Source organism: Amblyraja radiata, chromosome 14 (assembly GCF_010909765.2).
Source record: "Amblyraja radiata isolate CabotCenter1 chromosome 14, sAmbRad1.1.pri, whole genome shotgun sequence".
In the NCBI taxonomy this organism is placed as follows: domain Eukaryota; kingdom Metazoa; phylum Chordata; class Chondrichthyes; order Rajiformes; family Rajidae; genus Amblyraja; species Amblyraja radiata.
Window position 1 is genome coordinate 54,584,403 of NC_045969.1, and position 13,665 is coordinate 54,598,067.

A 13,665-nucleotide genomic window follows, 5' to 3' on the forward strand; every position below is an offset into this window, starting at 1 on the left:
CATGCTATTGAGTCCATAACAGTTAGTATTTAACTTAATGGGATTAATCAGAATAGATCTTTTGGCTTGCAGGGACGTGGTGGGCCAAATGGCCTTTGCTACTGAACATTTCCGTAATTCTCTAAAGATATATCTAAACTAAAGATCTTGTACCTAACCTGGCCAAAGCTCAGCAATTTCACCTGTGGCACTGATTTTCTCTCTCCATTTGGTCTTATCAAAGAATTCAACAAAGCTCTCAGTGTAAACGTCTATAATGACATCAGCATGCCCGCACATCTTTCTGTGAAGGGATTCTCAGTCTCTGTAAACTGTGTCACCAAACAAAAGTTCCATGGTTTGTTTTTCAATGTCAGGCAGCAATGGGCCTGCCTGCATTTGTTGTCTGAAATTTGCTGATGTGAGTAATTTAACCACTGTAATTTCAGACTGATGCATGGTCCAGTCGGCTATTCTTAACCTTTTCTTTCCCCATACCTAAAACCATAGACTTCCTCACTCCATTAGTCTTTTATCTCCAAACATTCACATACTTCTAAATGCTACGTTTTACTTACTCAATCTACACTTCGTAATTTACTTTTATTTTCTCTAATTTGATGAAGTCCTGTTCTTTGGACATTCACCAACGTTTCTAGATTTGGAGAATAAAACTAACAGAGTGTTGTAATGCTGCATACAAGCTTAATCAAAGCCAAAAATTTCCTCTGTAATGTTCAAATCTCTCCCAACACAAGTTTCAGGACTGCATGAGGGTTGTACAAAGCAAACACGAGTGGCTGCTTTACAGTATTCATTTACTTTAATTGTCATCACATACTTTTTCCAATTGTACATACAATATATGAACAGAGGTGCTAACTAGAGCTTGCTGGAACACTACACTTTGTTGCATTTGCATGGCAAAATGGAACATTACATTTAATATAATTTCAAACTGGAATCAAATCTCAATGTAGGCCATATGATATAAGCATTCTTCACAATGATTGAATCTGGGAGAATTGTATTCGGGGCTTAAAAGATAAAATCTTCATGTGTCTGAATAGTTAGGGTGTAACTTTATATTTAGTCATAGAGTCATAGAGTGATACAGTGTGGGAATAGGCCCTTCGGCCCAACTTGCCCACACCGGCCAACATGTCCCAGCTACATTAGTCCTACCTGCCTGCGCTTGGTCCATATCCCTCCAAACTTGTCCTATCCATGTACCTGTCTAACTGTTTCTTAAGCGTTGGGATATTCTGTTAAAATATATTTTAGTAGGAGAATCAACTGAAAGCTGATGCAGGTACTTATTTTGGTTCAACTTTATTTTCAAACTGTATTGACTTCAGGAATGATAGTTAATTGATTTCTCCAACCTCACCCCCTCAAACTGATACAAGCTTCCATGGTTAATTTCGCAAATGGAAAAGCAATTCTAACAATACACTCTGACATGAATTAGTAATTATCCTAAAATTGCAATACTACGTGAGAGTGGTTAAACAGAAAAATAAACTTTGACCAAACTACATTAAAACATTTCCATTCTCCTCTTAAATAACCATTCTCCTCTTAAAACAGGGCAATGGATATATTTAAAATTGCTTGTAATCAGATCTGGAATTGATTTCTCGCCCTGTTAAGTGACAGTGGTCAACAGAATCCGTCAATGAATAACAGCATCATGGTAACATTAAAAAATGAGCTTGCAACTCACATAATTCTGGACAGCTTGAGCTTGTGAGATAAATTGTTTTGACTGTGGGTTTCCCAATTCATTGGTGTAGGTGAGGTTAGAGATTTCTAGACTTCCACTCAGATAAAAAATGGAGAGAGCGGGAGCTGAAAAAGACGACACTCGCAATTTACATTCTGAAGGTAACAGAACTTCTGTTAACTTGAATAGTGCTATTCAAGTGAATGTTGGCCGCACCGTCAACAAACCTAGACAATAGCTGATTGACTGCTAATGTATGCCATCAAAATGCAAGATTTAAACTTACACAAGCAGTAACAAAGGACCGCAATGATTGCTGCTGCTGAAAGAGGAATTATGGGCAGGGAGCCAAGGATCCATCTTCTGTAGGGTTCACTTCTTGCCAGCCCGTGGGAGAACTTCAAAGGGCAGAGGTAGGTTTTGAGTGCTAATGGATCCACAGAATGAGCCGATGAAAGATTGAGACACTGATCGGAAAGCAAGGTGTCTTTGTTATATTCTGCAACAGGATAGTTCTGAAGGAAAAAATAAACAGAAAAAGAATGCAATCACCTAAAACACACCAGAACTTCTTGATGAATATGCAGCACTGAAACATAGGCAGTGATTCAAACACGTTTACCTTTGTTAGTTGTTTTGCAACCTTGTCCTCCAGAATTAAATTAAAATGTCGTTCCAGGTACAGTACATTAGGAAGTGCCAAATAAACTATTGTGTATTTTACTTCTGTACAATGACAAATGTTTACTCAAATGCAAGTTTTACAAGTTCTGAGTATTTAAAATTCAATAACATGCGCGGGTGAGGAGTCTAATTCTTACCAACAGTAATAACACGTTTAACTACGCTCACTTTGACATTTGCATTAAATACTCGGACTTGGAAAATAGTTCATTATGGATGACAGTTTTTCTTAAAGTATCTGTCAAATAGGAATTTCAGCAACGTGTAACAATAAATGACCATCAAAATAACGGAAATCTCTTATGCTTTATAAAAATGGCTAGACGTTATCCCCAACGGGTAAAATGACTACAATTTTATGCAAGGATTGTGCAAGTAAGAAAACAAGCTGCTGCTGCTTACAGTTTTTAATAAGTAGAACACTATTCCTACTGTATTATTTGAGAAGATTGTCTGTCGAAAGATATAACTTACCTGGGCACAGGTGGGTCTTGTTTGTTTTTGTTGGTGAGCGGCTGTCTCTGAAATGGTGAAGACCTCACTGATCCGCGGCTTTGGAAGCATTCGCATCGCCCTACTTCGTTAACAGCAAAGCCCGCTCAGTTCCTCAACCCTGTAATGCCACCATGAAAGAAATAACAACGACCCTACTTTGTCTGGAAGGTGTCTCTTTCATTTGACCTTGCAATCAAAACGTCTGCAATACGACGATTCCCACCCACTTCCACTCTCGGCTACTGCCGATTGACATAGCGAGTACACAGCCCCGTTTAAATTTCCGGGCAGAGGGCATACCTCTTGTGGGGGAACTACGCCCGCTGCCAATCTGGTGTTTGGTGCTACAACTGCTTGCACCTTCTTCAAAATACGGCCTGAAGAAATACATCTATGACACCATATATGTTACTCGTACGTACAACATGAGCAGTTCTGATGAATGATCACCAGCCGTAAATATTTGCTCTTTCCCGCCTGCACTAGCCTTATAAAAAAATATAAGAGTTATTGTCCTACAGTGAATGGCTTGCGTGTCATTTTCTGAGGCTGTTCAAAGTTAAGCAATCATTTTAGTCTAGATGTGGAACAAGGGAGCAGATTTTGTTCATGAAGGGCAATGGTGGTACAATGTAATTGGGGGGGGGGGGGGGGGGGGGGGGGGGGGAGGAGGGTGTGTGTGATTGGTGGTGATTACTTGAATGTCAATTTTTGTGTGCCATGATGGCAAACACAACTGGCATTTCCATATCACTAGTTCAGACGTCTGGAACTCAGTCCAAACTATTTCATCACTACAAACGTTTCTGCCGCGTTTTATTTGTGTACGTTCACCTCTGAGCCTTGTCCTCTTCTGCAAGTTCGCCTGTGAGCCTTGTCCTCTTCTGCAAGTCAACCGTGAGTTCACAGAAACATTTAAAAAATAATATATTGTCAGAAATGCAAAGATAGAGTTTCCTAAAAAGGCTGAACCAAAAAAAAGCAGCATCTAGCTGAGTGCAGTAACAAGACATGTTGGTTAAAATGAAGTTAGTAGCATCAAAGGGAAAAACATTCTAACTGTTGGAGTAAAACTCAAAGATGGTTGTAATTGTACGATTATCCCAGCCCAGAACATCAAAGCAGGAGTCTCTCAGGGCATTGTCCAAGGGCCAACCATCTTCAGCTGTGACCAAAGAGGGGACATTCACTGGTGATTACATAAGATCCAATGCTGTTCAAAACTCTTTAGCACTTGAAGCAGTCTATAAGTACGTGCAGCAGAATCTAGACAAGATTTGTGCAGAAACTGCAAGATGCAAGAAACATTCTCATCAAAAAAGTGCCAATGACATTCTTGACAAGATAGTCATTCTTGACTTTGAATGGTATCACCATTGCCAAGTGCACCAGCATCAACAGCCTGGGATCATCATTCACCAGAAACTCAATTAACCAGCCACACAAATACTGTGGCCACAAGAGCAGATCAGAAACTGGATATCCTGTGGTAAGCGAGTTACATCCTGATATTGGTCCTTTTTTCCACTATTTACAAGTGATACGCCAGAGCTGTGATGGAATATTCACCACTTACTTTAATAAGCACTGTGTGAACAACATCGTGCTAGAAAAAGCAGCGCACTTGATTAATACACCGTCACTTCCTTACATATACAGTCCTCACTTACCTGTGCACAATATGTACCATCTAGAAAATGCACTGCTGTTACTTGTCTACAGTTAATGGTCAGGTGAGAGAAAATGGTTTTCAGAGCTGTTATACACTCAATGGGTTGAATAGTCTCAGTTGTAGGAGAATATGTGCACATCAGTAAATAATTTGTGAATGGGAGAGTTATATCAATTTAAATATATTAAAAAAGACACCAGCAATGTGTGGTACATAATATATTAAGCATTCTACATAAATAGACATGGTATAATTTTCACAATCGACAATGATTCTGGATATTGTATTCTTGTATAAATATAATTTTAAATGGTTGGGTTTACTTTATTATCTCGTTGATGAATATGTAATCTTTTGAAGTATTAATAGTGACTGCTACGTAACTATGTAACACCATCAGTTTTTGGCAAGGCAGAGACATGCTGTTGGATCCATGTAGCGAACTTTGACACTCTTGTGTAGACTCCAGGAAAATGTGGTCTTCCACATCCATGACCCCAGCTCACAATGCCAGTTAGAAACCATCTGCCACCAACTTTCTCTTGACAAGCCAATGGTCCTCCAGAGTCACCCTGCAACATTAATAACAATTTAAAACATAATTACAAATTAAGATATTAATAACTATTGATGGAAATCTGAGTGATGGAAGACATAATTAATAGTGTGCATACCAGTCTGTGAACTCTGGCAGGGAAGCGATCATCATGAACTGCCTATCACCATGCTGATGGATGATTTTTCCGGCTCCGTTAACTTTGAGGAGATGTCACGCAATGCATATAAAGCTGTACTTTTGTGCATTAATTACTTAATAAACTCACACTCCAATACTTCCTCAGGCAGAATGTTGGAGCTTTCACTCAAAAAAACTTCTACTGACCAGACTCGTACTCACCATAGTTCTCAGCAATTTTATTCTGCCGACCCCTCTCAATCTGCTATGAGACACCTCAGTTGTAATCACTCAGGCTGAAGTACACAGTGGTGTTTCATTATTAAAATTGTCATATCATAATGGCCAAACCAACCCTGGCAATTCACATTTGGAGTTGGAATTAAAACCTCATAGGGCTTGAAAACAGGTCCTTCAGCCAAACTCATCCATGACAGTCAAGATCCGAATAGCTTTTAAATGTTGTTATTGTAACTGCCTCAACTACCTCTTCTGACGGTTCATTCCCTATATCCACCACCCTGAGTGGAAAAGTTGCTCCTCTGGTTCCAGATAAATCTTTCCCCTCACCTTACACATGCCCTCTAGTTCTTGATGCCCCTACCATAGTAAAAAGATTGTGATTTAACCGTATCAATCCAACTCCATGATCTTCGACACCTTTATAAGATCACCCCTTAGCCTCCTGCACTCCGATAAATAAATACCTAGACTGCTCAACCTCTCCTTATTGCTCAGTCCCTCGAGTCTTGGTAACTTTCTTGTAAGCCTTCACTGCACTCTTTCCAGCTTAATGCCATCTTTCCTATAGCAACTTCTGGCATGTAGCATAATCAATAAAGATATAAAACCATGAGAGGCATAGATAAGGTAGACAGTCAGAACCACTCTCCTAGATTGGAATTGTCAAAGACTAGAAGGCATAGCTTTAAGGTGATGAGGGCAACGTTTAAAGGAGATGTGCGGGCCAAGTTTGTTTTCACAGAGATGATGGTCAGTGCCTGGAACGCACTGCCATGGGTAGTGGTGGAGGCAGATACAATAGTGGTATATAAGAGATGTTTGGATAGGCATATGGATATGCAGAGAAATGGATTGCATGCAAAGGAGACTAGTTTAACTTGGCGTCATGGTGGACATAGACACTGTGGGGTAAAGGGCCTGTCCTTGCGCTGTACTATGTCATTTGTTGATTATACTATAGACTGGGAAAGGTTTAGAGGGCTATGGACCAAAACGAGAGCAAATAGTGGGCAAACTAACTTAGATGGGGCATCGTGGTTGGCATGGATGAGTTGGGTTGAAGGGCCTGTTTCATAAGATGCAAAGTGCTGGAGTAACTCGGCAGGTCAGGCAGCATCTCAGGAGAACATGGATAGGCGATGTTTCGCTTTTTCAGACTGATTGTAGGGGAGTATGGGAGGTAAAAGAAAGTTGGGAGAGATGAGAAAGTTGGAATAGGTGAGCACGGATGAGTGGGGGGGGATTTGATAGGCAGAAAGTTGGAACAAAACAGAGGTGAAAATAAAGGTGAGAGACAAAAGGGTTGAAGGCCTGTTTCCATGCTGCATGTCTCCATGACTACGATTCGACAATGAGAGATTTAGCAGCCATTAGGTAAATATTAGTTCTTTGTGGCATGATTAAAATGGTGGGAAACTCTCAATACACAGCGTGAAAGCAGGCCCGTGGCCCAACTTGCCCCTGCCAATCAACATGCCCCATCTACAATTGTCCCACCTGCCTGCGTTTGGCTCATATCCCTCTAAATCGTTCATATCCATGTACCTGTCCAAATGTCTCTTTAATGTGATGATAGTACCTGTCTCAACTACTTCCTTTGACAGCTTGTTCCATATACCCAGTCCCCACTACGGTGTGAAAAGCCACTCCTTAGATTCTCGTTGCCCTCCACCACCTTAAGGAGATACCCTTAAAAATACAAGGAAACCCTGAGTGATATTTTTGTATAGGGCAATATTGCAGGTGTTCCAGCCAGAAGTGTTGGCACTTCTTCATCCTTTACACATCGCCAATGCCCCTCCTGCGGTCGTGGGAGAGCGCGGGCGGTGGCGTTCGTGGGAGAGCGCGGGCGGTGGCGGTCGTGGGAGAGCGCGGGCGGTGGCGTTCGTGGGAGAGCGCGGGCGGGAGGGCGGGCGCGCGGGCTGAGCCGTCCTGGGACGTCACCAACCGCCGTCCGCCGGCACGTGTGGGGGTCACCAACCGCCGCCGGCCGAGGGGCAAAATGGCGGCCGCGATGTGCAGCTCCCGCTCTCTCGGCTGGATGGAGCCGAATGCTGCAGCCCCGGGGGGGGGAGGAGGAGGAGGGCGAAACGCCGCACTCTCCTCACTCGCCATCTCCATCAGCAGCAGCAAGAGATAAGCCTCTGGCCCCTGAAACTAAAACCCAGCCACAAAACTCTGCAGATTGCCACTAGAATAGGTCACTTTCCCCTCACAAATCTCTTCGCAATTTATGAGAGGCAACCTAAATATGGTGTACATTTTAATAAGTATAAATCCACGATCTCCATGATTTGAAACTGAGAAACTGCAACACCTGAACTTTGTGATCAATATAACCCGCATGATCGATTGGTAAGATGCCTCTCAAATAACTTATACTATAGAAGTTCATTAATTAGAAGGAACACGATCAGTAATGCATTATGTCATGAGATATTAAGAATTTCCTGGAATTCCTAGAATATGTACACAATAAAAATAAAGTTTCTCATGAAGGCACAAGGAAATGTGAGCAAAACAAAGTGCTGGAGGAACTCAGCACTTCATAGAGTTTACAGATCGGGCAGCATCTGTGGAGGGACCTTTCTTCGGACCAAAGATCATAAAGCGGAGAATCGTTTGTCATTTGTCCATTCCCTCCACAGATGCTGCCCGACCTGTAGCGTTCCTGCAGCACTGTGTTTTGCACAATGTTACTAATCATTCTTTTACTTGCCGATTTAAGGAACATGTATAAAATATTCATTACATTGAGTACAGTAAAGTTTATAAAGTTAATTTTAACTTTAAGGTGTTTGCTTTTAAACTTACACGACAGGCATCTCTTTTCCCAGATAACAATCCTGCACACATCATACGTGGAGTGATGAGTCCATAGGCGGAACGACAGAGGGACTGGTTTATGATCTCAACCTCTGCTTGTTGAAGAACAGTAGGATCACTGTTACCTTCAGTAAGAAAAACAATACAAAATAATGTGCAGTAGATTTTTCATTTAGTCTTTTTATCTCTGACTCCATGATTAAACCCCTGACTAAATACTTGGAAAAGATTAGTTGTGAACATTCATAGCACTTGCAGTAGACTTAGAATCACATCATTTGCCTGTCCAAGCTGATAATTTATATTTTCAATAGGATCTGCAATTATAGCATATTTCTGCTGAACTCAAAACTTTGATCTCAATCTATTATTTATGTGAAGCATTATCTAGTTTGTTTATTTAACGTCATAGATGCATCATTAAAGCAGCAGAGAGTAATGCATACATTTCTATCTGTTAATATTGCAAACATTTCTAAACATGTTATTTTCTGACATCTTCATATCCCAGAATAAATGTAGTTCATGACAGTTTCTTAAAACATGTATGATCCATCTAACTTAAGAATGAAGATAGACACAAAATGCTGGAGTAACTCAGCGGGACAGGCAGCATCTCTGGAGAGAATGGGTGATGTTTCGGGTCGAGACTCGTTTGAAGAAGGGTCTCAACCCGAAACGTCACCCATTCCTTATTTCTTGAGATGCTGCTTGTCCCGCTGAGTTACTCCAGCATTTTGTGTCTACCTTCGGTGTAAACCACCATCTGCATTTCCTTCCTACACGTAACTTAAGAATGAATCTTTTAACTATTAAAAATTATTGCATGTTGTTTTTATATGATCTTGTCCTTAATCCTTTATTAATAATATCTTATAAAAATTCGTACCTCTTTCTTGTTTTTGACCCCAGCCAGTTACCCAGCATCTCTCTCCATTTGGTACCATTTGAGCTAGTGAAGGAACACATATTGGTTGGATTGTTGCTGTTGGTCTGTCTGGCCAAGGCGTTTTCAGTTTCAGCAGTGAAATGTCATAGTCAAAGTTCCGGCCATTGTAGTATTCATGGACAAGAATCCTTTTGAGCTCACTTTTAAACCTTGCATTTCCTTGAGTATGCATTCCTAAATGAGCTATCCATGGTCTGGGATCAGACATTCTTTCAAATCAAAATAATAATATTATTTCAGCAGTAGTGTTTCATTTCTTTGTGACATGCAAAGCAATAAAAATCATTACAATATACTGTACACCAATTATTACACATCGATATTCTGGGGACAATGAATAAATGCAGTGATCTTTTGTAGATAAAAAGGTGCCAGTGTGCATCTATCAATATTACTGTGTGTGTGTCATCTGGGCACAATATGGTTAACTCCTATTTTCTTCCAAGCGCTAGGCCGCATCCTTCCCATTTTCACACATTCTGCTCACTTTTTTTCCGTGGAGGCGACAAACATCTTCCCGTCTTTTTCCCACCTATATTTCTGAACTTTTTCATCGTCTAAAGTTTTAAAAACAGCCCGAAAACTCACCCATTTCGGGGAAAAAAACCGGGTGACGTCACAATGCACTCGCAAGGCAGGACGGGACACTCCAGGAGGGAGGGGCACTCCAGCGCTCGCGGTGGCGCCCATCGCCCGGTGGGGAGGGTGGTGCTGGAGCTGGAGTAAGGGCCAAGCTCAGGGCTTTGGATGGGGCCAAAAAAGCCGCCGCTGGAACCAAGGACGGGCCTGGGTCCGTGGTCAGGGATTAGCCCGGAGATGAAGTCGTAGCCTGCACTATAGCCCAGGCGGCGGCCAAGCTGATGGCTGGAGTCTACACCCAGGGACCGGCCGAGTATGAGAGCCAGGCCGAGTTCCACACCCTGGCGCTGATCTACGACCTGGGTAGGTCCTGGTGCAGGGAATGGGAGTGAGGGGAGGAGGATGAGGGAAATGAGGAGGAAGGAGATGGAATGGGGTGGTAGAGGGAGAAGGGGGGGGGGGTTTGGAGGAGGGAGAAGGGAGGGGTGGAGGAGGGAGATGCCCCCTCCCTATCTACCCTCACGCCACCCTCTACTCCCTCCCTCTCTACCACCCTCCCTCGCTCTCTACCCTTCCTCTCCCTCTACCCCCTCCCTCTCTCTTACCCCTCTCCCTCTCTACCCCATCCCCTCCCTCTACCGTTCCATTCCCCTCCCTCTCCACCCCCTCCCTCTCTACCCCCTCCCTCTTCCCCCCCTCCCTCTCCCTCTCTGCCTCCCCCTCCCGCTCTAACCCCCTTCCTCTGTAACCCCCCCCTCTCTAACCTCCCTCCCTCTCTAACCCCCATCCCTCTCTAACCCCCATCCCTCTTTAGGGATTGAAGAGGGAGGGTGAAGAGGAGGAGGGAGTGCTGGAGGATGAGGAGAAATGAGACGCGTCTACCCAGTTGGGCGCTATGCGTGAGTGGTGCAATATTGCGTTGGGGAACGGGCGAGTGGTGGAATCTTGCGTTGGGGTAGCAGACCCAACGGGTCTGCACTTGGTCTAGTATAAATTAAAAATTAAGCTACATTTATCAACATTTTTTTTCCATCAATATAACCCTCTTCTGTTTTGATTTGGTGACAAATCAATTCCCAATGTAATAAACTAATAACTAAAATGTATAAAATCAACATTTAAAAAATTAAAATTCATAAAGTTTAAAAATCATTTTTTTTTACTTTTTAGAGGTGCATACCATCACAAAAACACTGGATAAATATATATAATTACATTTGAATTTCTCACAATTTTAATATAGAGCTTTTAAAAGTGCAAGGTATCAGTTAATTTCTGGGCCAGTGAGTATGATTAAAGGAGGAAACTACTTGAATTTGTGCAGGATCATTTATGTCTGAATATATCCAGAGGCATCTTAGCTAAAATACCATTGGATTATAGGCATTCTTATATAAGTGCAATGCTGCGGCGTATCTTTACTGGCACAAAAGCTAAAATGTTACAGAATTTTTACCTTTACCCTATTTCCATATTTAAAGATGGCATTTTCTTTGATAACTCATTTACTGGTGTAATACTAAATGTTCATTTCTATAGTGACGGTTAATTTATAAAGTTATCGAAGGTGCAACAAGATGGGGTGATGGTACAGTGTGGGAACTTGACAGCTATGTGTTCATCTCCCTGAACTAAGCTGTGAGAATCACCTTACCGGCTGGAATAAAGTGTAATTGATTCAGCCAAAGGATGAAACAAGTAATAGAGAGGTAACACCTTTCACCAAAGAGCAGTTTCACATTCGGTGTACCTTAAAATTAATTTGGATAGTTACCAGTTCCTATTAGCTACTGATTAATTGTCTAGGAGTGCTATTAATTACATTGATATCTCATAAATTGATCCTGTCAATTATTAGGAATATAGAATCACATGTGAAATTTGCAGCTGAGGCTCTAATAGATGATGAATAAATGAATAAATTCCACATGAACGTAGAATTGTCTGTCGGTGATCATTAAATGGGCCAGGGACTCACAGAGAAACATGCATTTTCTTTGCAGGGAAGGTGGCTGTGATAGTAAGAGCCATGTCCTTTAATTAATTTACAGTGCATTTAAAGGCCATGCCCTTTCATTTATTGACAGTGCAGTCATCACCAAAATACAAGAATAAGTTCTCTATGCAGACTTGTCCTTCACTGCCCTCAATGTTTCAAATGGGTTAACATTAATAGTGAGATCTGGCAGTAGAGGGAGAAGTCTACATTAATCAGGCTTGTGTTCTTTCATGCGGAAACAGATGTATGGAATGTTTAATTAATGGTTGCTGCATAACCTTTACATTTAGATGAAGATAATTGCAAGGAACATAAGAAAGAACATTGGGATTATGTCCCAATTCATTATTAATGAATGTGATATGGTAATATATTTTTTAAAATATTGTTACCACAAGTATCAATGTCTATCCTCATGAAAGATCAGTTGTATCTTGTAACAAATATTTTGAACTATTGGCCATCTGGAGCAGGCGATAGTATGTTTGCTAAAATATTCCTCAAAAACTTATTATTACATGAAATACTCTCAATGGGATCTCATGGTAATGCTCTGTGTCAAATCCCAAGTCACAAATTATTTCCTTGCCTGAATTTGTATGTGGGAAAAGCTATGTGTGTATATAAAAACTGTGAGAAGTATTTCCTGATATGACATGTCACGTCCGTGTCCTCTTAGTTAGAACTTATCCTAGTATTCTGGTGATAATGGCACTGTAAATAACTTGGTCCTATTAGAAGAGAAATCTGGTCAACTTCTGGTGTAAATTACAGCATTTCTGTGACAATAGCTTTGACTCCTCATTTGCATATTTCCAGCTGGTTATTAACCGACAACATTTTCTTAAAATTCAGAATATAATTTAGAATGTGCTTATGTAATGATGTTTTTCACATTTTCCTACATTCCAATCATCTACACCAGATCCATTGCATTTTTGGACCAAAAATACTTGAAATTTAATCTAATAGTTTCATTGCGTACTTTTCCCCTTGAAAGCAGTGTCCTGCAGATAAAAGCCACTCCTTTGTTATTACTGATGCCCCACAGTAAGGTGATCCAGAAAAGTGAAGGCTGACTTGCCAAGGCCACTCTCCGTCTTTCGCATTGGATCCTCCTACAATTCGGCTTCCGTGCCGTATTTTATTGCCGCAATCTGCAAAATAGAAGTGAAAATAAACAGTAAAAACAAGCAAAAACTGTGGCCAGTAATCTCTGTGACCTGATGTAGATGTAATAATATTAACAAAATCATTTCTCTGCCTACTCATTCAGGAGTAAATTCAAAAATATTTAACCTTACAATTAAAAGCATGCCAATATTTTACATATGAATATGCAGAATTTCTAAATGTTGAGAATAACTATCCAAGGTCCGTAAATGTTCTCCTTTATCTATGTACAGCGGATGCTGTGATGGAAATCAAAAATAAAACTGAAGATACTTGAAATACTCAGCTGCTCAGGCAGCATCTGGAGGGAGAGACGGTGCCTGGCCTGCTAAGTATTTCCAACATCTTCTGTTTTCTTTATGACCCCCAGCTGCTTATCAGTTTCCAATTAAAAAAACATTCATCATAGTTTAAGAGAGATTTAAGAATTCCAATTTGAAATAGTAAGTACATTTTCAATTTTTCTGGAGTTAGGCAAATAATAATTTTCAATAGGGAGGCCCCCTTTTATTAGAAATGGTACTCACCACAACTCATTTCGTCACTTCCATCCAAGCAGTCTATAGTTCCATCACATTTAGCATTCTTCTTCTGAATACACACATTATTCTTACATTTATAGGTGATGTTTGTACAGGGCACAGCTAAAAGTGATGATTGACAT

At 41.0% G+C, this 13,665-nt stretch overlaps 1 protein-coding gene across 1 annotated transcript in view; it reads right to left on the reverse strand.

The window, feature by feature from the left end:
- The window catches only part of LOC116980250 (suppressor of tumorigenicity 14 protein-like), a 71,648-nt gene that overhangs the window by 42,711 nt on the left and 15,272 nt on the right, over window positions 1-13,665 (reverse strand). The window contains exons 8-15 of the mRNA XM_033032303.1: window positions 13,529-13,645; window positions 12,814-12,985; window positions 9,191-9,459; window positions 8,290-8,426; window positions 4,941-5,128; window positions 2,864-2,966; window positions 1,992-2,220; window positions 1,706-1,830 (exon numbers count right to left, since the gene is read on the reverse strand). Of these exons, the coding sequence (XP_032888194.1) occupies window positions 1,706-1,830; window positions 1,992-2,220; window positions 2,864-2,966; window positions 4,941-5,128; window positions 8,290-8,426; window positions 9,191-9,459; window positions 12,814-12,985; window positions 13,529-13,645 (1,340 nt within the window). The remainder of the gene's footprint in view (window positions 1-1,705; window positions 1,831-1,991; window positions 2,221-2,863; window positions 2,967-4,940; window positions 5,129-8,289; window positions 8,427-9,190; window positions 9,460-12,813; window positions 12,986-13,528; window positions 13,646-13,665) is intronic.